The sequence below is a fragment of the Telmatherina bonti genome (assembly GCF_933228915.1).
Source record: "Telmatherina bonti genome assembly, chromosome: 2".
Classification (NCBI taxonomy): Eukaryota; Metazoa; Chordata; class Actinopteri; order Atheriniformes; family Telmatherinidae; genus Telmatherina; species Telmatherina bonti.
The window spans coordinates 44,511,312-44,538,821 of NC_136620.1; the positions used below are offsets into that span (position 1 = coordinate 44,511,312).

A 27,510-nucleotide genomic window follows, 5' to 3' on the forward strand; every position below is an offset into this window, starting at 1 on the left:
TCAAATCCGCTTCAAACTCCACGCAAGGAGCTCGCGCAGTCACTGGAGCAACACGCCGCCATGTTGGCTACTCCGTTACCATGGCTTCCGCATAGACATCCTATACATAGACATCATATATACGCAGACGCCGCATTGTATCACGCCGCCTATACGAGCTGACGTCTCATCGCGCCGCCATCTTGGATGGGTCACCCATGCGCCTCCAATGTATTTATTTGTAAGGTGTAGGTCCAACCACAACAATAACTTCACGGATTTTTACCTGTTTTTCCTCACAGTTTGGTTTGTTACAAAGGGCAGAGATATTGTTATGATACAGATCACTGTGAAACATTAAAAAACAACGTGCTTTTAAGTTAAAATATTTTGATAAGTCCAATAGTTTGGGATCATTAGCTATCTAACTATCCCTTTGTTATGCTGCGATAGGTTTAGACTGCTGAGGGACATTTCCTGGTACACAAGGGCTGCTAACTTTCCAAAAACCTTGGAGTAAGATTTAATGAAGACAATCCAAATTTTGCTGTGTACAGAACAGCAACACATTAGACCCAGGATGTTTAATTTTATGTAGGTTTAATAATAAAATATCATATATACATATGATATTACAATACATATATATACATATATATATATACGTATATACATGTATATATATGTATATATGTGTATATATATATATATATGTATATATGTGTGTGTATATATATATATATATATATATATGTATATATGTGTGTATATATATATATATGTATATATATGTATATAAGCATAACGGTGCTACCGTAAAGCGAAACCCTTCTGTCGTAAAGCGAAACAGTGCTACTGTAAAGCAAAAAGCTGCTGCCGTAAAGCGAAACCCTTCTGTCGTAAAGCCAAATGGTGCTACCGTTAAGCGAAACCCTTCTGTCGTGAAGCGTAACGGTGCTACTGTAAAGCAAAAAGCTGCTGCCGTAAAGCGAAACCCTTCTGTCGTAAAGCGAAACGGTGCTACCGTAAAGCGAAACGCTGCTGCCGTAAAGCGAAACAGTGCTACCGTAAAGCGAAACCCTTCTGTCCTAAAGCAAAACGGTGCTACTGTAAATCAAAAATCTGCTGCCGTAAAGCCAAACGGTGCTGCCGTAAAGCGAAACCCTTCTGTCGTAAAGCGAAACGGTGCTACTGTAAAGCAAAAAGCTGCTGCCGTAAAGTGAAACCCTTCTGTCGTAAAGCCAAACGGTGCTACCGTAAAGCGAAACCCTTCTGTCGTAAAGCGAAACGGTGCTACTGTAAAGCAAAAAGCTGCTGCCGTAAAGTGAAACCCTTCTGTCGTAAAGCCAAACGGTGCTACCGTAAAGCGAAACCCTTCTGTTGTAAAGCGAAACGGTGCTACTGTAAAGCAAAAAGCTGCTGCCGTAAAGTGAAACCCGTCTGTCGTAAAGCCAAACGGTGCTACCGTTAAGCGAAACCCTTCTGTCGTGAAGCGAAACGGTGCTACTGTAAAGCAAAAAGCTGCTGCCGTAAAGCGAAACCCTTCTGTCGTAAAGCGAAACGGCGCTACTGTAAAGCGAAACCCTTGTGTCGTAAAGCGAAACGGTGGTACTGTAAAGTGAAACGCTGCTGCCGTAAAACGAAACCCTTCTGTCGTAAAGCGAAACGGTGCTACCGTAAAGCGAAACCCTTCTGTCGTAAAGCGAAACGGTGCTGCCGTAAAGCGAAACGGTGCTGCCGTAAAGCGAAATCCTTCTGTCGTAAAGCGAAACAGTGCTACCGTAAAGCGAAATCCTTCTGTCGTAAAGCGAAACGGTGCTATCGTAAAGCGAAACCCTTCTGCCGTAAAGCAAAACGCTGCTATCGTAAAGTGAAACCCTTCTGCCGTAAAGCGAAACGGTGCTGCCGTAAAGCAAAATGCTGCTACCGTAAAGCAAGACCCTACTGCCGTAAAGCAAAACGGTGCTACCGTAAAGCGAAACGCTGCTGCCGTAAAGCGAAACGCTGCTATCGTAAAGCGAAACCCTTCTGCCGTAAAGCGAAATGGCGCTGCCTGGGGTGGCGCCTGCCTGGTGCTTTTACTGCTCTGGGCTCGGGGGACGGAGGCTCTCTCTGCTTTGCCTGCCCGGGCTCTGTGCGCGGTGGGCTTGCCGGGCCCTGGGGGCCTTGGCTTCCTCCCCTACACCTCGGGTCGTGGTCGTGCTCCCCTACAAGCACTCAGCTGATCTTTGATTGCATGATCACAGGTTGAACACTCACACGTGCACGCCCACATGCGCTCATCTTCCCATCTGCTTCCTACTAAACGTTGCTGATGACTCTCTGTAGGTATGTTTAATAACGGTTGGTATTGGAATTGTTTTATTTATTCATTTTTATGGCTTTGCATATTGTCAATATTCTACTTATGTTTCGTTGTATTTCTGAAGTAGTTTATATTGTTTTGCAAATACTGTAACTTTAGCAGCTTAGAGAAGCCTTTCTTTTCTGTCTCTCTTTCTCCCTTCATCTTTTTTTCCTCTTCTGCTGCCAGGTCCAGCTCGGCCAGGACTGATGATGATTCTAAAAGAAAATAAATAAATAAATAAAAATATTCAGATTTTCAAGGGCAGCTACATGAAATATGGCACGCAGATTGCTGTTCTGTCTGCTGAGATGCTGGACAGGTTAAATAAAACAGAACTTATCCTGACATCCAGCAGACATGAGGCGACACAGACATAAAGCACATAGAAAAGCAGGAACCTGGTAAATAAAGAGAAGAAGAAGAAAGTGGCTCGTTTGGAGCTTCTTGGTCAGCAGTAAAACCTCCTTCAGGTCATCGTGGAGAAGCTCTCAGATACTGGACTTCCATAAGAGGAAGTACCTGGCGCCCTCTGACATCACGGCAGCCTGGTTCACGTGGATCATCAGGAAACGCTTCCTGTCGCTCAGTCCAGATGAGACCGGAGATCAGTTACCTCTTATCACCACACAAACGCAGCGCTGCATCGCAGTGAGCAGCTCTGTGATTGACTTCAAACAGGTCTGAGCAGGAGCCTCAGGACCAGGAACTGGACTCGCTTCAGTCCCGAGACCGGCAGCCAGTGGACCGACCCGGTCTCTGGACCGGCTCTGGTCCCTGGACCGGGTCCCATCTCTGGACCGGGTCCCATCTCTGGTCCCTGGACCGGGTCCCGTCTCTGGACCGGCTCTGGTCCCTGGACTGGGTCGCGTCTCTGGTCCCTGGACCGGGTCCCGTCTCTGGTCCCTGGACCGGGTCCCATCTCTGAAACGGCTCTGGTCCCTGGACCGGGTCCCGTCTCTGGACCGGCTCTGGTCCCTGGACTGGGTCCCGTCTCTGGACCGGCTCTGGTCCCTGGACCGGGTCCCGTCTCTGGTCCCTGGACCGGGTCCCATCTCTGAACCGGCTCTGGTCCCTGGACTGGGTCCCATCTCTGGTCCCTGGACCGGGTCCCGTCTCTGAACCGGCTCTGGTCCCTGGACTGGGTCCCATCTCTGGTCCCTGGACCGGGTCCCGTCTCTGAACCGGCTCTGGTCCCTGGACTGGGTCCCGTCTCTGGTCCCTGGACCGGGTCCCGTCTCTGAACCGGCTCTGGTCCCTGGACTGGGTCCCGTCTCTGGTCCCTGGACCGGGTCCCGTCTCTGAACCGGCTCTGGTCCCTGGACTGGGTCCCGTCTCTGGTCCCTGGACCGGGTCCCGTCTCTGAACCGGCTCTGGTCCCTGGACTGGGTCCCATCTCTGGTCCCTGGACCGGGTCCCGTCTCTGAACCGGCTCTGGTCCCTGGACTGGGTCCCGTCTCTGAACCGGCTCTGGTCCCTGGACCGGGTCCCGTCTCTGAACCGGCTCTGGTCCCTGGACCGGGTCCCGTCTCTGGTCCCTGGACTGGGTCCCGTCTCTGGTCCCTGGACTGGGTCCCATCTCTGGTCCCTGGACCGGGTCCCGTCTCTGGTCCCTGGACTGGGTCCCGTCTCTGGTCCCTGGACTGGGTCCCGTCTCTGGACCGGCTCTGGTCCCTGGACCGGGTCCCGTCTCTGGTCCCTGGACCGGGTCCCGTCTCTGAACCGGCTCTGGTCCCTGGACCGGGTCCCGTCTCTGGTCCCTGGACTGGGTCCCGTCTCTGGTCCCTGGACCGGGTCCCGTCTCTGAACCGGCTCTGGTCCCTGGACCGGGTCCCGTCTCTGGTCCCTGGACCGGGTCCCGTCTCTGAACCGGCTCTGGTCCCTGGACTGGGTCCCATCTCTGAACCGGCTCTGGTCCCTGGACCGGGTCCCGTCTCTGGTCCCTGGACCGGGTCCCGTCTCTGGTCCCTGGACTGGGTCCCGTCTCTGGACCGGCTCTGGTCCCTGGACCGGGTCCCGTCTCTGAACCGGCTCTGGTCCCTGGACTGGGTCCCGTCTCTGGTCCCTGGACCGGGTCCCGTCTCTGAACCGGCTCTGGTCCCTGGACTGGGTCCCATCTCTGGTCCCTGGACCGGGTCCCGTCTCTGAACCGGCTCTGGTCCCTGGACCGGGTCCCGTCTCTGGTCCCTGGACCGGGTCCCGTCTCTGAACCGGCTCTGGTCCCTGGACCGGGTCCCGTCTCTGGTCCCTGGACCGGGTCCCGTCTCTGGACCGGCTCTGGTCCCTGGACCGGGTCCCGTCTCTGGTCCCTGGACCGGGTCCCGTCTCTGAACCGGCTCTGGTCCCTGGACCGGGTCCCATCTCTGGTCCCTGGACCGGGTCCCGTCTCTGAACCGGCTCTGGTCCCTGGACCGGGTCCCGTCTCTGGTCCCTGGACCGGGTCCCGTCTCTGAACCGGCTCTGGTCCCTGGACCGGGTCCCGTCTCTGGTCCCTGGACCGGGTCCCGTCTCTGAACCGGCTCTGGTCCCTGGACCGGGTCCCGTCTCTGGTCCCTGGACCGGGTCCCGTCTCTGAACCGGCTCTGGTCCCTGGACTGGGTCGCGTCTCTGGTCCCTGGACCGGGTCCCGTCTCTGGTCCCTGGACCGGGTCCCATCTCTGAAACGGCTCTGGTCCCTGGACCGGGTCCCGTCTCTGGACCGGCTCTGGTCCCTGGACTGGGTCCCGTCTCTGGACCGGCTCTGGTCCCTGGACCGGGTCCCGTCTCTGGTCCCTGGACCGGGTCCCATCTCTGAACCGGCTCTGGTCCCTGGACTGGGTCCCATCTCTGGTCCCTGGACCGGGTCCCGTCTCTGAACCGGCTCTGGTCCCTGGACTGGGTCCCATCTCTGGTCCCTGGACCGGGTCCCGTCTCTGAACCGGCTCTGGTCCCTGGACTGGGTCCCGTCTCTGGTCCCTGGACCGGGTCCCGTCTCTGAACCGGCTCTGGTCCCTGGACCGGGTCCCGTCTCTGGTCCCTGGACTGGGTCCCGTCTCTGGTCCCTGGACTGGGTCCCGTCTCTGGACCGGCTCTGGTCCCTGGACTGGGTCCCATCTCTGGTCCCTGGACCGGGTCCCGTCTCTGAACCGGCTCTGGTCCCTGGACCGGGTCCCGTCTCTGGTCCCTGGACTGGGTCCCGTCTCTGGTCCCTGGACTGGGTCCCGTCTCTGGACCGGCTCTGGTCCCTGGACCGGGTCCCGTCTCTGGTCCCTGGACCGGGTCCCGTCTCTGGTCCCTGGACTGGGTCCCGTCTCTGGTCCCTGGACCGGGTCCCGTCTCTGAACCGGCTCTGGTCCCTGGACTGGGTCCCATCTCTGGTCCCTGGACCGGGTCCCGTCTCTGAACCGGCTCTGGTCCCTGGACCGGGTCCCGTCTCTGGTCCCTGGACCGGGTCCCGTCTCTGGTCCCTGGACTGGGTCCCGTCTCTGGACCGGCTCTGGTCCCTGGACCGGGTCCCGTCTCTGAACCGGCTCTGGTCCCTGGACTGGGTCCCGTCTCTGGTCCCTGGACCGGGTCCCGTCTCTGAACCGGCTCTGGTCCCTGGACTGGGTCCCATCTCTGGTCCCTGGACCGGGTCCCGTCTCTGAACCGGCTCTGGTCCCTGGACCGGGTCCCGTCTCTGGTCCCTGGACTGGGTCCCGTCTCTGGTCCCTGGACTGGGTCCCGTCTCTGGACCGGCTCTGGTCCCTGGACTGGGTCCCATCTCTGGTCCCTGGACCGGGTCCCGTCTCTGAACCGGCTCTGGTCCCTGGACCGGGTCCCGTCTCTGGTCCCTGGACCGGGTCCCGTCTCTGGTCTCTGAATCCGGCTGGCTGGACAGACTTCATCCAGACTTAAACAATCATCTGATAATCGATCGCTGGAGGACGTTGGTGAGTTATTGATCCATCGTCCATTACTGTTTGTTAAAAAGTCAGATGATGATCAATAAACACCGTTATGACAGAGAAGTCTGCTCTATAATAAATAATCTGATCAATAAAGAGAAGCAGGATGTTTCTTTCACCTCTGTTTGGTTCGTCTCTTATTTCCATCCCATTTGACTGGTATGAAATCAATGAATGACGTTAATTCTGAAGCTGCCGGCATGAATGTTTGGATCATCAATGGAAACTATTCCCACATTATTCCATCCGACATTCCCACATTATTCCTTCCGACATTCCAACACCATTCATTTCGACATTTCCACACTATTCCCTCCGACATTCCCACATTATTCCATCCCACATTCCGACATTTATCCTTCCAACATTCTCACACTATTCCTTCCGACATTCCCACACTACTCCTTGAGACATTCCCACAATATTCCTTCCGACATTCCCATATTATTCCTTTCGACATTTCCACACTATTCCTTCCAATATGCCCACACGATTCCATCACACATTCCCACATTTATCCCTCCGACATTCCCACATTATTCCATCCGATATTTCCACATTATTCCTTCCGACATTCCCACATTATTCCTTCCGACATTCCCACATTATTCTTTCCGACATTCCAACATTATTCCATCCTATATTCCCACACTAATTCCACATTATTCATTTCGACATTCACACATTATTCCATCCGATATTCTCACATTAATCCAACATTATTCCTTCCGACATTCCCACACTATTCCGTCTGACATTCCCACATTATTCCTTCCGACATTCCCACATTATTCCTTCTGACATTCCCACATTATTCCATCCAACATTCCCACATTATTCCTTCCAACATGCCCACATTATTCCATCCGACATTCCCACATTATGCCTTCCAACATTCCCACATTATTCCCTCCGATATTCCCACCTTATTCCATCCAACATTCCCACATTATTCCTTTAGACATTCCCACATTATTCCTTTCGACATATCCTCACTATACCCTCCAATATTTCCAGACTATTCTATCCCACATTCCCACATTTATCCTTCCGGCATTCCCACATTATTCCATCTGATATTCCCACATTAATCACACATTATTCCTTTCAACATTCCCACATTATTCCGCCTGACATTCCCACATTACGCCCTCCGACGATCCCACATTATACCATCCGATGTTCCCACATTATTCCTTCAGACATTCCCACGTTATTCCTTCCACCATTCCCACGTTATTCCTTCCAACATTCCCATGTTATTCCTTCCGACATTCCCACATTATTCCTTTAGACATTCCCACATTATTCCTTTCGACATTTCCTCACTATTCCCTCCAATATTCCCAGACTATTCTATCCAACATTCCGACATTTATCCTTCCGACATTCCCACATTATCCCATCTGATATTCCCACATTAATCACACATTATTCCTTTCAACATTCCCACATTATTCCCTCCAACGTTCCCACATTGTACCATCCGATGTTCCCACATTATTCCTTCCGACGTTCCCACATTATTCCGTTCGACATTCCCACACTATTCCTTCCGACATTCCCACACTATTCCTTCCGACATTTCCACACTATTCCATCCGACGTTCCCACATTATTCCTTCCGACATTCCCACACTATTCATTCCGACATTCCCACATTATTCCTTCCAACGTTCCCACATTATTCCATCCGATGTTCCTACATTATTCCTTCCGACATTCCCACACTATTCCCTCCGACATTCCCACACTATTCCTTCTGACATTCCCACACTATTCCTTCCGACGTTCCCACATTATTCCATTCGACATTTCCACATTATTCATTCCGACATTCCCACATGATTCCATCCGACATTCCCACATTATTCCTTCCGACATTCCCACACTATTCCTTCCGACATTCCCACACTATTCCTTCCGACATTCCCACATTATTCCTTCCAACGTTCCCACATTATTCCATCCGATGTTCCTACATTATTCCTTCCGACATTCCCACACTATTCCTTCCGACATTCCCACACTATTCCTTCCGACATTCCCACACTATTCCTTCCAACGTTCCCACATTATTCCATCCGATGTTCCTACATTATTCCTTCCGACATTCCCACACTATTCCTTCTGACATTCCCACACTATTCCGTCCGACATTCCCACACTATTCCTTCTGACATTCCCACACTATTCCTTCCGACATGCCCACACTATTCTTTCCGACATTCCCAAACTATTCCTTCCCACATTATTCCCTGTGACATTTGCAGATTGGGGGATTGACGCCTCCTCTTCAGTAAACAGATAAATGAAAACAGGAATGCTTCCAGTTCCAGTTAATGTCCTGATGATGGGAACACCTGCTCTGCTCCTGCAGCATCCTGACATTCCTGAAGCTGATGTGTGCAGAGGAATTCTCTGCATTTTCTTGGTGTAAGAGACATCGGGATGGAAATATTCCGTGATTTACAGTAAAAACCACTAAAACACTTAGTCCAATCCTCTGCAGGATGATTCTGATCCTGGTCTGAACTCGTCCACGATCAGATGGAACCGGGACAATCCGAACTGTGATGAGCGGATGAAAATCGACGGACTGTTGTGCAGAATTCTTCATCCAGTTCTTGACAATAATCCAGAAAATGTTTGTTCGTCTCCAGAAAACCAAATGAAAAAGATTCAGATATGTTTTTTTGTCTGAAAAGTAAATATTTTTTATTTCTGATGGAAAAACTTTAATCAGCTTCTCGAGCTGGGTTCTGAACAGCAACCAGTCGGATACCTCGGCAGCAAATTCCAGCGTGGACGACTTCGGTTTGGGTTCGGGACATCCAGAAGGGTCAGTAAACAGCGCAGGGTTTCCTGCTGTGAAAAGCAGGGGCGCCCGGAACGGGTGTGAGCATCATCCTCCCGCTGGATGTCGCGGGGTTAAACGTCTCATTCCGGGAGGAAGACAAACTGCTTCTTCATGAAGGTCGCCGAGTTGGCATTCAGCAGAAGAGTAGGAGGTTTCTATCGCTGCGAGGCCACAGAGGGAAGGCCTGACTGGTCAGCTGCTGCCAGGCCTGCTGGTACGACTGGGATGCCCGCTTGTAGTCCCAGTAAGTCTGAAGATCCGGATTCCTAAAAGCACATTAACAAGCATCATCCAGCTGCACGTAAACCTGCAGCTAGCTTCTGGTAAAGTGAAGGGAGTTAGTGGCAGCTAGCTGCTGCTGGTAAAGTGAAGGGAGTTGGTTGAAGCTAGCTGCTGCTGGTAAAGTGAAGGGAGTTAGTTGCAGCTAGCTGCTGCTGGTAAAGTGAAGGGAGTTGGTTGCAGCTAGCTGCTGCTGGTAAAGTGAAGGGAGTTGGTTGAAGCTAGCTGCTGCTGGTAAAGTGAAGGGAGTTAGTTGCAGCTAGCTGCTGCTGGTAAAGTGAAGGGAGTTAGTTGCAGCTAGCTGCTGCTGGTAAAGTGAAGGGAGTTGGTTGCAGCTAGCTGCTGCTGGTAAAGTGAAGGGAGTTAGTTGCAGCTAGCTGCTGCTGGTAAAGTGAAGGGAGTTGGTTGCAGCTAGCTGCTGCTGGTAAAGTGAAGGGAGTTGGTTGCAGCTAGCTGCTGCTGGTAAAGTGAAGGGAGTTGGTTGCAGCTAGCTGCTGCTGGTAAAGTGAAGGGAGTTAGTGGCAGCTAGCTGCTGCTGGTAAAGTGAAGGGAGTTAGTTGCACCTAGCTGCTGCTGGTAAAGTGAAGGGAGTTAGTTGCAGCTAGCTGCTGCTGGTAAAGTGAAGGGAGTTAGTTGCAGCTAGCTGCTGCTGGTAAAGTGAAGGGAGTTGGTTGCAGCTAGCTGCTGCTGGTAAAGTGAAGGAAGTTAGTTGCAGCTAGCTGCTGCTGGTAAAGTGAAAGGAGTTAGTTGCAGCTAGCTGCTGCTGGTAAAGTGAAGGGAGTTAGTGGCAGCTAGCTGCTGCTGGTAAAGTGAAGGGAGTTAGTTGCAGCTAGCTGCTGCTGGTAAAGTGAAGGGAGTTAGTGGCAGCTAGCTGCTGCTGGTAAAGTGAAGGGAGTTGGTTGCAGCTAGCTGCTGCTGGTAAAGTGAAGGGAGTTAGTTGCAGCTAGCTGCTGCTGGTAAAGTGAAGGGAGTTAGTGGCAGCTAGCTGCTGCTGGTAAAGTGAAGGGAGTTGGTTGAAGCTAGCTGCTGCTGGTAAAGTGAAGGGAGTTGGTTGCAGCTAGCTGCTGCTGGTAAAGTGAAGGGAGTTAGTTGCAGCTAGCTGCTGCTGGTAAAGTGAAGGGAGTTGGTTGCAGCTAGCTGCTGCTGGTAAAGTGAAGGGAGTTAGTTGCAGCTAGCTGCTGCTGGTAAAGTGAAGGGAGTTAGTTGCACCTAGCTGCTGCTGGTAAAGTGAAGGGAGTTAGTGGCAGCTAGCTGCTGCTGGTAAAGTGAAGGGAGTTGGTTGCAGCTAGCTGCTGCTGGTAAAGTGAAGGGAGTTGGTTGAAGCTAGCTGCTGCTGGTAAAGTGAAGGGAGTTGGTTGAAGCTAGCTGCTGCTGGTAAAGTGAAGGGAGTTAGTTGCAGCTAGCTGCTGCTGGTAAAGTGAAGGGAGTTGGTTGCAGCTAGCTGCTGCTGGTAAAGTGAAGGGAGTTAGTTGCAGCTAGCTGCTGCTGGTAAAGTGAAGGGAGTTAGTTGCAGCTAGCTGCTGCTGGTAAAGTGAAGGGAGTTAGTTGCACCTAGCTGCTGCTGGTAAAGTGAAGGGAGTTAGTTGCACCTAGCTGCTGCTGGTAAAGTGAAAGGAGTTAGTGGCAGCTAGCTGCTGCTGGTAAAGTGAAGGGAGTTGGTTGCAGCTAGCTGCTGCTGGTAAAGTGAAGGGAGTTGGTTGAAGCTAGCTGCTGCTGGTAAAGTGAAGGGAGTTGGTTGAAGCTAGCTGCTGCTGGTAAAGTGAAGGGAGTTAGTTGCAGCTAGCTGCTGCTGGTAAAGTGAAGGGAGTTGGTTGCAGCTAGCTGCTGCTGGTAAAGTGAAGGGAGTTAGTTGCAGCTAGCTGCTGCTGGTAAAGTGAAGGGAGTTAGTTGCAGCTAGCTGCTGCTGGTAAAGTGAAGGGAGTTGGTTGCAGCTAGCTGCTGCTGGTAAAGTGAAGGGAGTTAGTTGCAGCTAGCTGCTGCTGGTAAAGTGAAGGGAGTTAGTTGCAGCTAGCTGCTGCTGGTAAAGTGAAGGGAGTTAGTTGCACCTAGCTGCTGCTGGTAAAGTGAAAGGAGTTAGTGGCAGCTAGCTGCTGCTGGTAAAGTGAAGGGAGTTAGTTGCAGCTAGCTGCTGCTGGTAAAGTGAAGGGAGTTAGTTGCAGCTAGCTGCTGCTGGTAAAGTGAAGGGAGTTAGTGGCAGCTAGCTGCTGCTGGTAAAGTGAAGGGAGTTGGTTGCAGCTAGCTGCTGCTGGTAAAGTGAAGGGAGTTAGTTGCAGCTAGCTGCTGCTGGTAAAGTGAAGGGAGTTAGTTGCACCTAGCTGCTGCTGGTAAAGTGAAAGGAGTTAGTGGCAGCTAGCTGCTGCTGGTAAAGTGAAGGGAGTTAGTTGCAGCTAGCTGCTGCTGGTAAAGTGAAGGGAGTTAGTTGCAGCTAGCTGCTGCTGGTAAAGTGAAGGGAGTTAGTTGCAGCTAGCTGCTGCTGGTAAAGTGAAGGGAGTTAGTGGCAGCTAGCTGCTGCTGGTAAAGTGAAGGGAGTTAGTTGCAGCTAGCTGCTGCTGGTAAAGTGAAGGGAGTTAGTTGCAGCTAGCTGCTGCTGGTAAAGTGAAGGGAGTTAGTTGCAGCTAGCTGCTGCTGGTAAAGTGAAGGGAGTTAGTGGCAGCTAGCTGCTGCTGGTAAAGTGAAGGGAGTTAGTGGCAGCTAGCTGCTGCTGGTAAAGTGAAAGGAGTTGGTGGCAGCTAGCTGCTGCTGGTAAAGTGAAAGGAGTTAGCTAGAGAGGTTTTGGAATTCTGGAGGAAAAGTCAAACAACTGATTGATGAGCGAGGCTGCATGGTGGCTTCACGGTGGCACAGCGCGAACCACAGCTTATCACAGCAAGGAGGTTTCTGGTTTGATCCTGTGCTGGGGGGTGTAGGGGGAGGGGGGGGGGGGGTTCTCTCCAGGTACTCTGGCTTCCTCCCACTATCCAAACACATGCATGTTATGCTAAGCTAGTTAAGTGTTGACTCTAATACGTCCCTGGGAGTGAGAGTTTGTGAGAAACGGATGAAGTGGTTTTCAAAATGAACAATTAGCATCAGATCCATGAAAAGTCTTTAGAAACAACCTGACACTGTAAAAAAAAAAACTAAAATGTTCCTGATGAAACAGTTTGACGTGAAAGCTTCTTTAGCTCCAGTAAAGTGGTCTGAAGGAAACCCGAGTCCAGCAGGGGAAGGCGGAGTGGAAGTACCTGAGGGTTTGGGGCCGCGCTGCAGGATCAGTGGTCGACACCAGAGACAGGAAGGAATGAAAAAGCTCCAGTTTACACAAAAGAGACCTGAAGGCACAAAGATGCAGACATTTAACTGAAGAGCGAACAATGAGCATGATGTGGGGGGAACTGAAGGAGCAGACGCCGCTACCTGGCCTGCGGAGAACCCAGAAGCTTCTTCGTGACTCCGTGTTTGTAGCCGTTTGCAGTGACATCTAGAGGCCGCTCGGGTACATTACACCAGCTGATGGCTGAAAGACAAACACCTGCTGAAACGCTCGCTCTACCTTCGTCTCACAAAGATCCCCATGGTTTCCTCCTAACGGTGGAAACCTTCAGATAACGCGGCATCACGTCATTTTCCTTCTAGTCTGTTCGCTTCAACTCTTCTTCAGGACTTTCCAGGTGGGAAACTGGTTTCCTGTTGGTCTGAGAGTCCAGTCAAACCCGGATCAGTTCCCCTCCTGGTCCTGTTTCAGAAGGGTTCACCCCCTCCTTCATCCATCAGGATTAATCTGAAGCATCAGAGAGGAAAGCAAGTGTCACACCTGAAACCTACCTGCTCCACAGGGCGAGATGCAACCCCGACCCACCTGCTGCTGGAGTCGGGTCTGGTTCTGGCTGAAAGGGAACTCCAGTTCGGACTGCAGCAGCACCGGTGGATGGACTGAGAACCCAGCAGGGAGGTCCGACACATGGGAACACCTGGATGGACGGAAAGAATCAGCGGATCCGTCTTCAGTATCAGGACCAAAAGAAACGGATCGAACATGTTTTATCAGAAAAAGTGGCGTTGAGGACTTTCCAGCAGATCACACGACTTCCTGCTTGTTTACTTGTCGCCTCGACGTTCCTGCTGGAGAGGATCGTCAGGAATAAATCCTTAAATCTGGTTTTCCTTTCAGGCTTCTTTACATTTTCAGGTCAGTTCTGGTTTCCAGCTAAATAACGAGGTGAGGGGGGCATGTCCTCACCTGCCAACCAGAGCTCTGTGCAGGGCGTCCTGGCTGTACGGACACTTCCCCACGACCACGGTGCTGAAGTACAGCGCCTCCTCCAGGAAGTGGGCCAGCAGGGCGCCCTGGAAGCCCACCACCACCCAGCGGGCCAGTTTATCGCTGCAGGACAGCGACACGGTCGCTTCTCCTCGTCCCGGTTTGACTCGAAGCAGCCCGACGCTGTGGTACCCCGCCCCCGGCTGCAGAGGGTCGGCAGTGCCGCCTGGGACACACTTAGCCCCCGTCCGGTGAATGTCGGGACCCTGTGGACATTTCCCAACACCATCGGTCGGCTTGAAGCTTCTGGAAGATTCAGGATGGTGTCCATCTTCTTGCTTTAAAGGCAATGTCAACTCCTCCCCCCAACGAGGACGCTTTGGGGGTTTTTCTTCACCAGCAGCCTGGGTTGGGGCCTGAGAGGCGGCCTGGGTTGGGGCCTGGGGGGCGGCCTGGGTTGGAGCCTGAAGGGCGGCCTGGGTTGGGGCCTGGGGGGCGGCCTGGGAGGCGTCCTGGGTTGGAGCCTGAAGGGCGGCCTGGGTTGGGGCCTGGGGGGCGGCCTGGGAGGCGTCCTGGGTTGGGGCCTGAAGGGCGGCCTGGGTTGGGGCCTGGGGGGCGGCCTGGGTTGGGGCCTGGGGGGCGGCCTGGGTTGGGGCCTGGGGGGCGGCCTGGGTTGGGGCCTGGGGGGCGGCCTGGGTTGGAGCCTGAAGGGCGGCCTGGGTTGGGGCCTGGGGGGCGGCCTGGGAGGCGTCCTGGGTTGGAGCCTGAAGGGCGGCCTGGGTTGGGGCCTGGGGGGCGGCCTGGGAGGCGTCCTGGGTTGGGGCCTGAAGGGCGGCCTGGGTTGGGGCCTGGGGGGCGGCCTGGGTTGGGGCCTGGGGGGCGGCCTGGGTTGGAGCCTGGGGGGCGGCCTGGGTTGGAGCCTGAAGGGCGGCCTGGGTTGGAGCCTGAAGGGCGGCCTGGGTTGGAGCCTGGGGGGCGGCCTGGGAGGCGTCCTGGGTTGGAGCCTGAAGGGCGGCCTGGGTTGGGGCCTGGGGGGCGGCCTGGGTTGGGGCCTGGGGGGCGGCCTGGGTTGGGGCCTGGGGGGCGGCCTGGGTTGGAGCCTGGGGGGCGGCCTGGGTTGGAGCCTGAAGGGCGGCCTGGGTTGGAGCCTGAAGGGCGGCCTGGGTTGGAGCCTGGGGGGCGGCCTGGGTTGGGGCCTGGGGGGCGGCCTGGGAGGCGTCCTGGGTTGGAGCCTGAAGGGCGGCCTGGGTTGGGGCCTGGGGGGCGGCCTGGGAGGCGTCCTGGGTTGGAGCCTGAAGGGCGGCCTGGGTTGGGGCCTGGGGGGCGGCCTGGGAGGCGTCCTGGGTTGGAGCCTGAAGGGCGGCCTGGGTTGGGGCCTGGGGGGCGGCCTGGGTTGGGGCCTGGGGGGCGGCCTGGGTTGGGGCCTGGGGGGCGGCCTGGGTTGGAGCCTGGGGGGCGGCCTGGGTTGGAGCCTGAAGGGCGGCCTGGGTTGGAGCCTGAAGGGCGGCCTGGGTTGGAGCCTGAAGGGCGGCCTGGGTTGGGGCCTGAAGGGCGGCCTGGGTTGGGGCCTGAAGGGCGGCCTGGGTTGGAGCCTGAAGGGCGGCCTGGGTTGGAGCCTGAAGGGCGGCCTGGGTTGGAGCCTGAAGGGCGGCCTGGGTTGGAGCCTGAAGGGCGGCCTGGGTTGGGGCCTGAAGGGCGGCCTGGGTTGGGGCCTGAAGGGCGGCCTGGGTTGGAGCCTGAAGGGCGGCCTGGGTTGGAGCCTGAAGGGCGGCCTGGGTTGGAGCCTGAAGGGCGGCCTGGGTTGGAGCCTGAAGGGCGGCCTGGGTTGGAGCCTGAAGGGCGGCCTGGGTTGGAGCCTGAAGGGCGGCCTGGGTTGGGGCCTGGGGGGCGGCCTGGGTTGGGGCCTGAAGGGCGGCCTGGGTTGGAGCCTGAAGGGCGGCCTGGGTTGGGGCCTGAAGGGCGGCCTGGGTTGGAGCCTGAAGGGCGGCCTGGGTTGGGGCCTGAAGGGCGGCCTGGGTTGGAGCCTGAAGGGCGGCCTGGGTTGGGGCCTGAAGGGCGGCCTGGGTTGGAGCCTGAAGGGCGGCCTGGGTTGGAGCCTGAAGGGCGGCCTGGGTTGGGGCCTGAAGGGCGGCCTGGGTTGGGGCCTGAAGGGCGGCCTGGGTTGGAGCCTGAAGGGCGGCCTGGGTTGGAGCCTGAAGGGCGGCCTGGGTTGGAGCCTGAAGGGCGGCCTTGGCTTTCCGTTTCTGGGCCCCTCCTTGGTTGCCGTTGCTGCGTCTGTTCGCCGACATTGCAGGAGGGCGGGGCAGAAGCGGGACGATGGAGGCGTCGCCACCTGATCACAGTTCAGAAGAATTTTACTGAATAACGGATGAAATTTTATTCAAACCCACCAAACTTTATTCACACCAACAATGAATCCAGATCTCTAATTTATAAGTGATAGAAAAAGAGGAAATGACGCAGGAAAGCTTTGGTTTTATAATCAGCAGAAAAACCAAGAAATTAATTATTGTTGCAATGAATAAAGTTTAAATTCAGCCAACAGATCAACAAACTTTCAATCCTGGTGATTTTCTCCTGAAATGCAAATTGGAACAGAAGAAGTCGGTTTGTGGTCTTGGTATGTACGCTAATCGGATGGTACCGCCACATAGGACGTGACACGTAGGACGTGACACGTGGGACGTGACACGTGGGACGGGACACGTGGGACGTGACACGTAGGACGTGACACGTGGGACGGGACACGTGGGACGGGACAAGTAGGACGTGACACGTGGGACGTGACACGTAGGACGTGACACGTGGGACGGGACACGTGGGACGGGACACGTGGGACGTGACACGTGGGACGGGACAAGTAGGACGTGACACGTGGGACGGGACACGTGGGACGGGACACGTGGGACGTGACACGTAGGACGTGACACGTGGGACGGGACACGTGGGACGGGACACGTGGGACGTGACACGTGGGACGGGACAAGTAGGACGTGACACGTGGGACGGGACACGTGGGACGGGACACGTGGGACGGGACACGTGGGACGTGACACGTAGGACGTGACACGTGGGACGTGACACGTGGGACGGGACACGTGGGACGGGACACGTGGGACGTGACACGTAGGACGTGACACGTGGGACGGGACACGTGGGACGGGACACGTGGGACGTGACACGTGGGACGGGACACGTGGGACGTGACACGTAGGACGTGACACGTGGGACGGGACACGTGGGACGGGACACGTGGGACGTGACACGTGGGACGGGACAAGTAGGACGTGACGTCTGGATTCTGCTGCAGGAATCTGGATTCTGCTGCAGGAATCTGGATTCTGCTGCGGGAATCTGGATTCTGCTGCGGGAATCTGGATTCTGCTGCGGGAATCTGGTTTCTGCTGCGGGAATCTGGATTCTGCTGCGGGAATCTGGATTCTGCTGCGGGAATCTGGATTCTGCTGCGGGAATCTGGATTCTGCTGCGGGAATCTGGATTCTGCTGCGGGAATCTGGATTCTGCTGCGGGAATCTGGATTCTGCTGCAGGAATCTGGATTCTGCTGCAGGAATCTGGATTCTGCTGCGGGAATCTGGATTCTGCTGCGGGAATCTGGATTCTGCTGCGGGAATCTGGTTTCTGCTGCGGGAATCTGGATTCTGCTGCAGGAATCTGGTTTCTGCTGCGGGAATCTGGTTTCTGCTGCGGGAATCTGGTTTCTGCTGCGGGAATCTGGTTTCTGCTGCAGGAATCTGGATTCTGCTGCGGGAATCTGGATTCTGCTGCGGGAATCTGGATTCTGCTGCGGGAATCTGGATTCTGCTGCGGGAATCTGGATTCTGCTGCAGGAATCTGGATTCTGCTGCGGGAATCTGGATTCTGCTGCGGGAATCTGGATTCTGCTGCGGGAATCTGGATTCTGCTGCGGGAATCTGGATTCTGCTGCGGGAATCTGGTTTCTGCTGCGGGAATCTGGATTCTGCTGCGGGAATCTGGATTCTGCTGCGGGAATCTGGATTCTGCTGCGGGAATCTGGATTCTGCTGCGGGAATCTGGATTCTGCTGCGGGAATCTGGTTTCTGCTGCGGGAATCTGGTTTCTGCTGCGGGAATCTGGATTCTGCTGCGGGAATCTGGATTCTGCTGCGGGAATCTGGATTCTGCTGCGGGAATCTGGATTCTGCTGCGGGAATCTGGTTTCTGCTGCGGGAATCTGGATTCTGCTGCGGGAATCTGGATTCTGCTGCGGGAATCTGGATTCTGCTGCAGGAATCTGGATTCTGCTGCAGGAATCTGGATTCTGCTGCAGGAATCTGGATTCTGCTGCAGGAATCTGGATTCTGCTGCAGGAATCTGGATTCTGCTGCAGGAATCTGGATTCTGCTGCGGGAATCTGGATTCTGCTGCGGGAATCTGGATTCTGCTGCGGGAATCTGGATTCTGCTGCGGGAATCTGGTTTCTGCTGCGGGAATCTGGTTTCTGCTGCGGGAATCTGGTTTCTGCTGCGGGAATCTGGATTCTGCTGCGGGAATCTGGATTCTGCTGCGGGAATCTGGATTCTGCTGCGGGAATCTGGTTTCTGCTGCGGGAATCTGGATTCTGCTGCGGGAATCTGGATTCTGCTGCGGGAATCTGGATTCTGCTGCGGGAATCTGGATTCTGCTGCGGGAATCTGGATTCTGCTGCAGGAATCTGGATTCTGCTGCAGGAATCTGGATTCTGCTGCGGGAATCTGGATTCTGCTGCGGGAATCTGGTTTCTGCTGCGGGAATCTGGATTCTGCTGCGGGAATCTGGTTTCTGCTGCGGGAATCTGGTTTCTGCTGCGGGAATCTGGTTTCTGCTGCGGGAATCTGGTTTCTGCTGCGGGAATCTGGATTCTGCTGCGGGAATCTGGATTCTGCTGCGGGAATCTGGATTCTGCTGCGGGAATCTGGATTCTGCTGCGGGAATCTGGTTTCTGCTGCGGGAATCTGGATTCTGCTGCGGGAATCTGGATTCTGCTGCAGGAATCTGGATTCTGCTGCGGGAATCTGGTTTCTGCTGCGGGAATCTGGTTTCTGCTGCGGGAATCTGGTTTCTGCTGCGGGAATCTGGTTTCTGCTGCGGGAATCTGGTTTCTGCTGCAGGAATCTGGATTCTGCTGCGGGAATCTGGATTCTGCTGCGGGAATCTGGTTTCTGCTGCGGGAATCTGGATTCTGCTGCGGGAATCTGGTTTCTGCTGCGGGAATCTGGTTTCTGCTGCGGGAATCTGGTTTCTGCTGCGGGAATCTGGATTCTGCTGCGGGAATCTGGTTTCTGCTGCGGGAATCTGGATTCTGCTGCGGGAATCTGGATTCTGCTGCGGGAATCTGGTTTCTGCTGCGGGAATCTGGATTCTGCTGCGGGAATCTGGATTCTGCTGCGGGAATCTGGATTCTGCTGCGGGAATCTGGATTCTGCTGCGGGAATCTGGATTCTGCTGCGGGAATCTGGATTCTGCTGCGGGAATCTGGATTCTGCTGCGGGAATCTGGATTCTGCTGCAGGAATCTGGATTCTGCTGCGGGAATCTGGATTCTGCTGCGGGAATCTGGATTCTGCTGCGGGAATCTGGATTCTGCTGCGGGAATCTGGTTTCTGCTGCGGGAATCTGGATTCTGCTGCGGGAATCTGGATTCTGCTGCGGGAATCTGGATTCTGCTGCGGGAATCTGGATTCTGCTGCGGGAATCTGGTTTCTGCTGCGGGAATCTGGATTCTGCTGCGGGAATCTGGTTTCTGCTGCGGGAATCTGGATTCTGCTGCGGGAATCTGGATTCTGCTGCGGGAATCTGGATTCTGCTGCGGGAATCTGGTTTCTGCTGCGGGAATCTGGATTCTGCTGCGGGAATCTGGATTCTGCTGCAGGAATCTGGATTCTGCTGCAGGAATCTGGTTTCTGCTGCAGGAATCTGGATTCTGCTGCAGGAATCTGGATTCTGCTGCAGGAATCTGGATTCTGCTGCAGGAATCTGGATTCTGCTGCAGGAATCTGGATTCTGCTGCAGGAATCTGGTTTCTGCTGCAGGAATCTGGATTCTGCTGCAGGAATCTGGATTCTGCTGCAGGAATCTGGATTCTGCTGCAGGAATCTGGTTTCTGCTGCGGGAATCTGGTTTCTGCTGCGGGAATCTGGATTCTGCTGCGGGAATCTGGTTTCTGCTGCGGGAATCTGGATTCTGCTGCGGGAATCTGGATTCTGCTGCGGGAATCTGGATTCTGCTGCGGGAATCTGGTTTCTGCTGCGGGAATCTGGATTCTGCTGCAGGAATCTGGTTTCTGCTGCAGGAATCTGGATTCTGCTGCAGGAATCTGGATTCTGCTGCAGGAATCTGGATTCTGCTGCAGGAATCTGGATTCTGCTGCGGGAATCTGGATTCTGCTGCGGGAATCTGGATTCTGCTGCAGGAATCTGGATTCTGCTGCAGGAATCTGGTTTCTGCTGCAGGAATCTGGATTCTGCTGCAGGAATCTGGATTCTGCTGCGGGAATCTGGTTTCTGCTGCGGGAATCTGGATTCTGCTGCGGGAATCTGGATTCTGCTGCAGGAATCTGGTTTCTGCTGCAGGAATCTGGATTCTGCTGCGGGAATCTGGTTTCTGCTGCAGGAATCTGGATTCTGCTGCAGGAATCTGGATTCTGCTGCAGGAATCTGGTTTCTGCTGCAGGAATCTGGATTCTGCTGCAGGAATCTGGATTCTGCTGCAGGAATCTGGATTCTGCTGCAGGAATCTGGTTTCTGCTGCAGGAATCTGGATTCTGCTGCAGGAATCTGGATTCTGCTGCGGGAATCTGGATTCTGCTGCGGGAATCTGGATTCTGCTGCGGGAATCTGGATTCTGCTGCAGGAATCTGGATTCTGCTGCGGGAATCTGGATTCTGCTGCGGGAATCTGGATTCTGCTGCAGGAATCTGGATTCTGCTGCAGGAATCTGGTTTCTGCTGCAGGAATCTGGATTCTGCTGCAGGAATCTGGTTTCTGCTGCAGGAATCTGGATTCTGCTGCAGGAATCTGGATTCTGCTGCAGGAATCTGGTTTCTGCTGCAGGAATCTGGATTCTGCTGTTTCTTAAAACATTTTGAGGCAAAAGTTCTACGAAGCGACTTGAAGTTCTGCAGAAAAAGCCGTAGGTCTGAATCTGGGAAAACATCTGAAACATGCAGGACTGACCCGGCATCACATGATGTCATGTTTTTTATGTTTCTTGAGCTCAGTAAAGGAGCATATCCCACCGGTCCAGACCCCATGGTGGTCGTAGCGGTGGACCAGTGGACACTGGGAGCCGGGTGGACTTACAGGGTGTGTGACTGGTGAAAAACACAAAGGAAACTCCAGGATGAAGCCGGAACTTCCCTTTCTGGTCAGACGGGCGAAACACGACGCTGCCGCCGCTCACAGCCCGGCACATCTCGTGGATCAGATACCTGCAGAAAACCAGAGACCTGAAGGATCCAAGAAGAGGACAAGACCCAGAAGATCCTGAACTCACCTGATGCACCCTCTTCTGGCGATGACCTCCGCATGACTGTCATTCAGAACGTCGCCTGAAGGAGAAACCAACATCAAACTGCAGCAAAACCAGAAACTTCTAGAATCTCCAGGTCCGGTCCTGGAGGTCTACCAGGTCCGGTCCTGGAGGTCTACCAGGTCCGGTCCTGGAGGTCTACCACGTCTCCAGGTCCAGACTCGGAGGTCTACCAGGTCCGGTCCTGGAGGTCTACCACGTCTCCAGGTCCAGACTCGGAGGTCTACCAGGTCCGGTCCTGGAGGTCTACCACGTCTCCAGGTCCAGACTCGGAGGTCTACCAGGTCCGGTCCTGGAGGTCTACCACGTCTCCAGGTCCAGACTCGGAGGTCTACCAGGTCCGGTCCTGGAGGTCTACCACGTCTCCAGGTCCAGACTCGGAGGTCTACCAGGTCCGGTCCTGGAGGTCTACCACGTCTCCAGGTCCAGACTCGGAGGTCTACCAGGTCCGGTCCTGGAGGTCTACCACGTCTCCAGGTCCAGACTCGGAGGTCTACCAGGTCCGGTCCTGGAGGTCTACCACGTCTCCAGGTCCAGACTCGGAGGTCTACCAGGTCCGGTCCTGGAGGTCTACCACGTCTCCAGGTCCAGACTCGGAGGTCTACCAGGTCCGGTCCTGGAGGTCTACCACGTCTCCAGGTCCAGACTCGGAGGTCTACCAGGTCCGGTCCTGGAGGTCTACCACGTCTCCAGGTCCAGACTCGGAGGTCTACCAGGTCCGGTCCTGGAGGTCTACCACGTCTCCAGGTCCAGACTCGGAGGTCTACCAGGTCCGGTCCTGGAGGTCTACCACGTCTCCAGGTCCAGACTCGGAGGTCTACCAGGTCCGGTCCTGGAGGTCTACCACGTCTCCAGGTCCAGACTCGGAGGTCTACCAGGTCCGGTCCTGGAGGTCTACCACGTCTCCAGGTCCAGACTCGGAGGTCTACCAGGTCCGGTCCTGGAGGTCTACCACGTCTCCAGGTCCGGTTCTGGAGACCTGGACCTGAAGCTCCTGTGTTGGTGTCCGGTCGGGGACTCCCACGCTGCACTTTGGTCAAACCAGCCAAACCAGTAGAATAATATCTCCCCATTCCCACCAGAGGTGGCGCTGCACTAGTATTTAGCAGAAGAGAGGACCAGACCGGCGTGAAGACCAGGTCCACCATCGGGGACAGGTAGACCAGGTCCTCCATCGGGGACAGGTAGACCAGGCCCTCCATCGGGGACATGTAGACCAGGTCCTCCATCGGGGACATGTAGACCAGGTCCCCCATCGGGGACATGTAGACCAGGTCCTCCATCGGGGACATGTAGACCAGGTCCTCCATCGGGGACATGTAGACCAGGTCCTCCATCGGGGACATGTAGACCAGGTCCCCCATCGGGGACATGTAGACCAGGTCCTCCATCGGGGACATGTAGACCAGGTCCCCCATCGGGGACAGGTAGACCAGGTCCTCCATCAGGGACATGTAGACCAGGTCCTCCATCGGGGACAGGTAGACCAGGTCCTCCAGGTAGACCAGGTCCTCCATCGGGGACAGGTAGACCAGGTCCTCCATCGGGGACATGTAGACCAGGTCCCCCATCGGGGACATGTAGACCAGGTCCTCCATCGGGGACATGTAGACCAGGTCCCCCATCGGGGACATGTAGACCAGGTCCTCCATCGGGGACATGTAGACCAGGTCCCCCATCGGGGACAGGTAGACCAGGTCCTCCATCAGGGACATGTAGACCAGGTCCTCCATCGGGGACAGGTAGACCAGGTCCTCCAGGTAGACCAGGTCCTCCATCGGGGACAGGTAGACCAGGTCCTCCAGGTAGACCAGGTCCTCCATCGGGGACAGGTAGACCAGGTTCTGGACCTGCAGGAGGAAGATGGACTGACATCACCAACCTCTGGGACTCATGGATGCCTGTCCAATGCATTTGGTCCCCGTTCCCATGGAAACCACCTCCATCTCAGCTGGAACAGAAACACGTTTCAGGCTCATCACGTGGTTTTTGCAGCGTCTACACGCCCCCCCCCCGGTCCAACCTGAGTCCGGGTCTCCGGACCTGGTGATCTGGACCACAGCGGCCAGCTGGGTCCACTCTCTGCCCGGTTCGGGCTTCCCTCTGCGGGGAAGCTGCGTGAACCTCCGGTAGCACAGCTCCGCGACCTGGTCGCTGCTGATCATGGTGAGGCGCGTGCTCAGTAAACATCAGGAAGAACCACGTCTCGCAGGTCCCGACAACCGGAAGTACTTCCTCTGAGGGAAGGGAAGTGACTGTCACAACAAAAGCCCTGATATGGAGAGATTTCAAAGTAAAGGATGAAGTTTGTGTTTTTGTTTGTTGGAAAATTATTTTAAATACAGGTACATCTCAGAAAACTAGAATATTATGGAAAAGTTCAAAATTTTTTGTCACTCATGTCAGACTGTGAAACCTATATATTATATAGACTCATTACTCATAGGAGGGTCAATGACCATCTTCTGGACATCTGTCCGCTCAGCAGTCTTCCCCAGGATTGTGTCGCCGCCTGACCCAGAGACCATTTAAAGGTTCAGGATACCTTTGCAGGTATTGAGTTAATTAGTTGATTAGGGTGTGAAACCATGACTTTCTAAGATTGAAGTTTTGCACAAAATTGTAATTTCTGACACTGCATTTCGGGTTTTCATTACCTATGTTAATAATTAATATCTATATAATTTTTCATGTCGCCACAGACAGCTTGCTGGTTGGGTTGCCATGGTGACCTCCTGCATCCGAGCCAAACATCAGCAGGTGCGTCGATGCAGTGGCTTGAAAAGCTGCCACTGGACTCTCTACCTGTCTCTATCAACACGTCCTCCCAAGGTAGTCTTTCCCCAGTCTGTACCCACTGACGCACGGGGTTTAGGTCTTTATCAGTCTCTTACTGTGTGGCCAAATCTGTTGTGTCAACAACCTCCAAGGAGCAGCAAGTTGGCTCAACAGCAGAAGCATCCCCCACTTCCTCCCTGAGCTCTCTCTGGCATCCCTTTGGTCGCAGTAGCCACAACTGGTCACTGCACATGGACGTCAGGATAGAGCGTCAGCATTGGTGTGTTGCGCCCCAAGTCGGTGAACAACATTGAAGTGAAAGGACTGCAGTTCCACTAGCCACCATGCGACCTGGCCCTCAGGCTCTCTGAAAGACATCAACCACTGTAGTGCTGAGTGGTCTGTCCTGATGCTGAAAGACACACAGAATAGATAATACTTGAAGTAGCGAGCAGCTAACACAACAGTAAGTAGTTCACGTCACGGCGTTCACTTTTATTAAAGACACGACTGAAATAATCCACTACTCGCTCACCCTCAGGCCTGACCTGTGCTAGCACTGCTCCCATGCCAACATCACTAGCGTCAGTGTCCAATGTGAATAGCAATGTGGGGTCGGGGGCGTTAGGACAGGGGCAATTATGAGGGCTTGCTTTAGGGTGGCAAATGCCTCCTGGCAGTCTGCAGTCGATAGAAAGGATTGGTTGTTCTGGAGCAGACGAAAAAGGGGGGAGCCAATGAAGGAAAAACCCTGAACAAACCTCCGATAGTCAGAGGCCAGCCCTAGGAAGCTTTTGAGTTGCATCTGGTTCCCTGGAACTAACCCGTCTTTAATAGCCTCGATTTTCTCCTGGAGTGTGCTAATACCCCCTCCATCCACCTTGTGGCCCAAAAACTCCACTTCCCGCCACATAAAGTGACACTTATCTGGGTGCGACTTTAGTCCAGCAGCAGCAATCCTCTCCAGCACCAGCCGCAGAGAGTCCGACGCAGCACGGAAGGACCTCCCTTGAACAAGGTCATCATCTAAGTACACCAGACACTTCTATCGGGGAACACTGGCCAGAACCTGGTCCATAAGTCTCTCAAATGTCCCTAGAGCATTACACAGTCCAAAACTCAGAACCTTAAACTGCCAATGTCCTCTGCCAGTACTAAATCTGGTTTTTGGTCTCGATTCAGGTGTGAGGGGAACTTGCCAGCACCCACTCCTTAGATCCAGTGACGAGAACCAAGACAAGCCTAACACCAGATCTAGGGTCTCATCCACTCGAGAGAAGGGGTAACAGTCCTTTTTAGTCACTTTGTTGAGAGGACGGTAATCCACACAAAACCTCCACCTTGTGCTCTTATTCTTTAGGACCATGACCACAGCAGATGACCAAGGGCTGTCTGAGGGTTCAATTATGTCTGCGTCCAGCATGACTTGAATTTCCTTTTCTGCAGCCTCCTGCCGTATCACGGGCAGCCGGCACGGGTGTACCCTAATGGGTGGCGCCTCCCCAGTATCAATATGGTGCTCAATCAGGTGCGTAACACCCACTTCACTGTCACTGAGGGCGAACAAGTCATTAAATTCACACAGGACCTGCCACAGCTCCCTCTGTTGCTGGTCATCCAAGCCGTCACAGTTACACCGGACAGCCTCCATGTGGTCCTCTGGCACGCTCTGCTGCTGTTGGCTCAAGGGGGTGTTGTCTGCAGTTGATGTGGTACAAGTAGACGGTGCAGGTGGGCTGGGCTGAATCATTTCACCACCTGGGTTGACTATTTCTGAGAAAGAGGATATGCAGTAGGAGGATACAGCAGGGGGAATCTGATTGCAGGGGGGAATTAAATGGATAACCCCCCCCCCGGCAGAATGAGTACACCCAATCCCAAGTCCATTACACACCCTGTGAATCTCAGAAAGTCCAGACCCAGTACACAGGGGTCTTTCACATCTGCTACCCAGGCAGAGAAAGATACAGATAGATACCCTATGGTGAAAACAAATGTCCCTCTACCTTTCATTGCGGCCGTCTGACCAGTCACTGTTCGCAGTTTTACATAAGTTGGCTCTAAAGTAGTCCCAGCTGGAACAACATCTGGCCTCACTAATGTGGCCGTAGAACCTGTGTCTGCCAAGGCTGGGAAGGAAACATTCCCAACTAGCACTGGAACATGGCAATGAAAACCAACTTCTGTCCAGCCCACAGTTTCTACAGCGTCAGCATGGGGGCTATTTCTGATGAACCCCTCCTCTGGTAGGAATTTCTGTTCCCAGTGAGTGTTTGACGGGGCCCTTGTCACCCGGGCTACACGGACCCTTTCCCGTTTCCCTCCTGACGTTTAGCCTCTGGACAGTGGCGAAGAGTGTGACCTGGCTGTGGCACAGTGTTCAGCGAGAGCCTCTCACTTCCACCGCACACCGGCATGTCTATTGAGCATTCGTCGGCTTCTTTCTTCACCTGCAGGCCGGCGTTCGAGTTTGGAAACACCTTTCTGGCCTCCCTCCGGAATATCAGCTCTCACGGTGGGGCAAATCTCGAGCTTCTGACACAAATGTAATGCTCCGTGCTCACAGGTAAATAACCAGTCGACTCGGATCTCTTTGGGTTGATTCATTGACAGCTTTAGGAATAAGAGCTGCTGTTTCAGCCACATCTCATGCTCAACTAACTCACGTAGTCTCACTCTCCCAACTTTCCATTTCCGTTTGCACTCCCCAGAGTTCACCCATCACAACATCTACCTCATCCTACCTCAACATACCTCGTCCCTCAGTCCAGCGGCAGTCTGTGGCCACAAGATCTGTACGCAAGTGGCCACGGAAGGCTACGGAAACCCTGCAGGTTGCTTTGAGACGACTGACTGGGATGTTTTTTTGTGATGCACATGGAAGGACATTCACATACTCCCGGACTGTATTACGGATTACAAGAACTTCTGTACGGATAATGTAGTCCCCACTACATCAATACGCTGCCCCCCCAACAATAAGCCATGGGCAACTCCTCCGTCCCCTTCCTGTCTTCAGGAAAAAGTACAGGGAGGAGATAAGGAGAGCACAATGAGGTAAAGGACAAGATCCTGATGGCGAGGAGCGGGACAGGAGGAAGCTGGAGAGCAAATTGGTCCAAAACAACACCAGGGATGTGTGGAATGAGATGAGAAACCTAACTGGTCAAACAACAGAGATGGACGGAGACCATCAGACGGCCAATGAGTGAAAGCTGTTCTTCAACAGGTATAATGTTGTGGACACGTCCCTCCCCCCTCCCACACCTTATCGGGGGTTATCACACCTGCAAGACACTCCTACTTCCCTTCCACCATCACTGTCTTCCTCTCCAGACATGTCCCAGCCTCCCGTCAACATCAGCAGGGATGTTGTGAGGGTGGAGCTCAGTGGCCTACGCCCAGACAGGTCTGCAGGCTCGGATGCTAGAGCCCCAAACTTCTGGAAGGACCCAGCTGTGTGATGTCTTCCAGCACATTTTCCAACTGAGCCTGAACATGAACTCCTGATTGGAGCAGACAACGCTATCGTCTACCTGCTGCACCAACCCTACAA

General features: G+C 54.4%; 2 protein-coding genes across 2 annotated transcripts; both read right to left on the reverse strand.

Moving 5' to 3' along the window:
• Window positions 1-8,955: 8,955 nt before the first annotated feature.
• adat1 (adenosine deaminase tRNA specific 1) lies at window positions 8,956-23,341 on the reverse strand (the record flags this gene model as incomplete). Its single annotated transcript, XM_079258417.1, has 8 exons — window positions 8,956-9,375; window positions 12,613-12,699; window positions 12,785-12,884; window positions 13,193-13,338; window positions 13,608-15,960; window positions 20,948-21,075; window positions 21,141-21,195; window positions 23,059-23,341. 8 exons carry the CDS (start codon window positions 23,339-23,341, stop codon window positions 9,243-9,245), a joined length of 3,285 nt encoding a protein of 1,094 aa, XP_079114543.1. The 3' UTR covers window positions 8,956-9,242.
• Window positions 21,214-23,259, reverse strand: LOC306764462 (uncharacterized protein; the record flags this gene model as incomplete). The annotated part of the gene is made up of 3 exons (XM_079251636.1): window positions 23,200-23,259; window positions 22,021-23,127; window positions 21,214-21,218 (listed from the first exon to the last, which is right to left on the reverse strand). The coding sequence occupies exons 2-3, from the start codon at window positions 22,997-22,999 to the stop codon at window positions 21,214-21,216; spliced, it is 984 nt and encodes a 327-aa protein (XP_079107762.1). The 5' UTR covers window positions 23,000-23,127; window positions 23,200-23,259.
• Window positions 23,342-27,510: the final 4,169 nt, after the last annotated feature.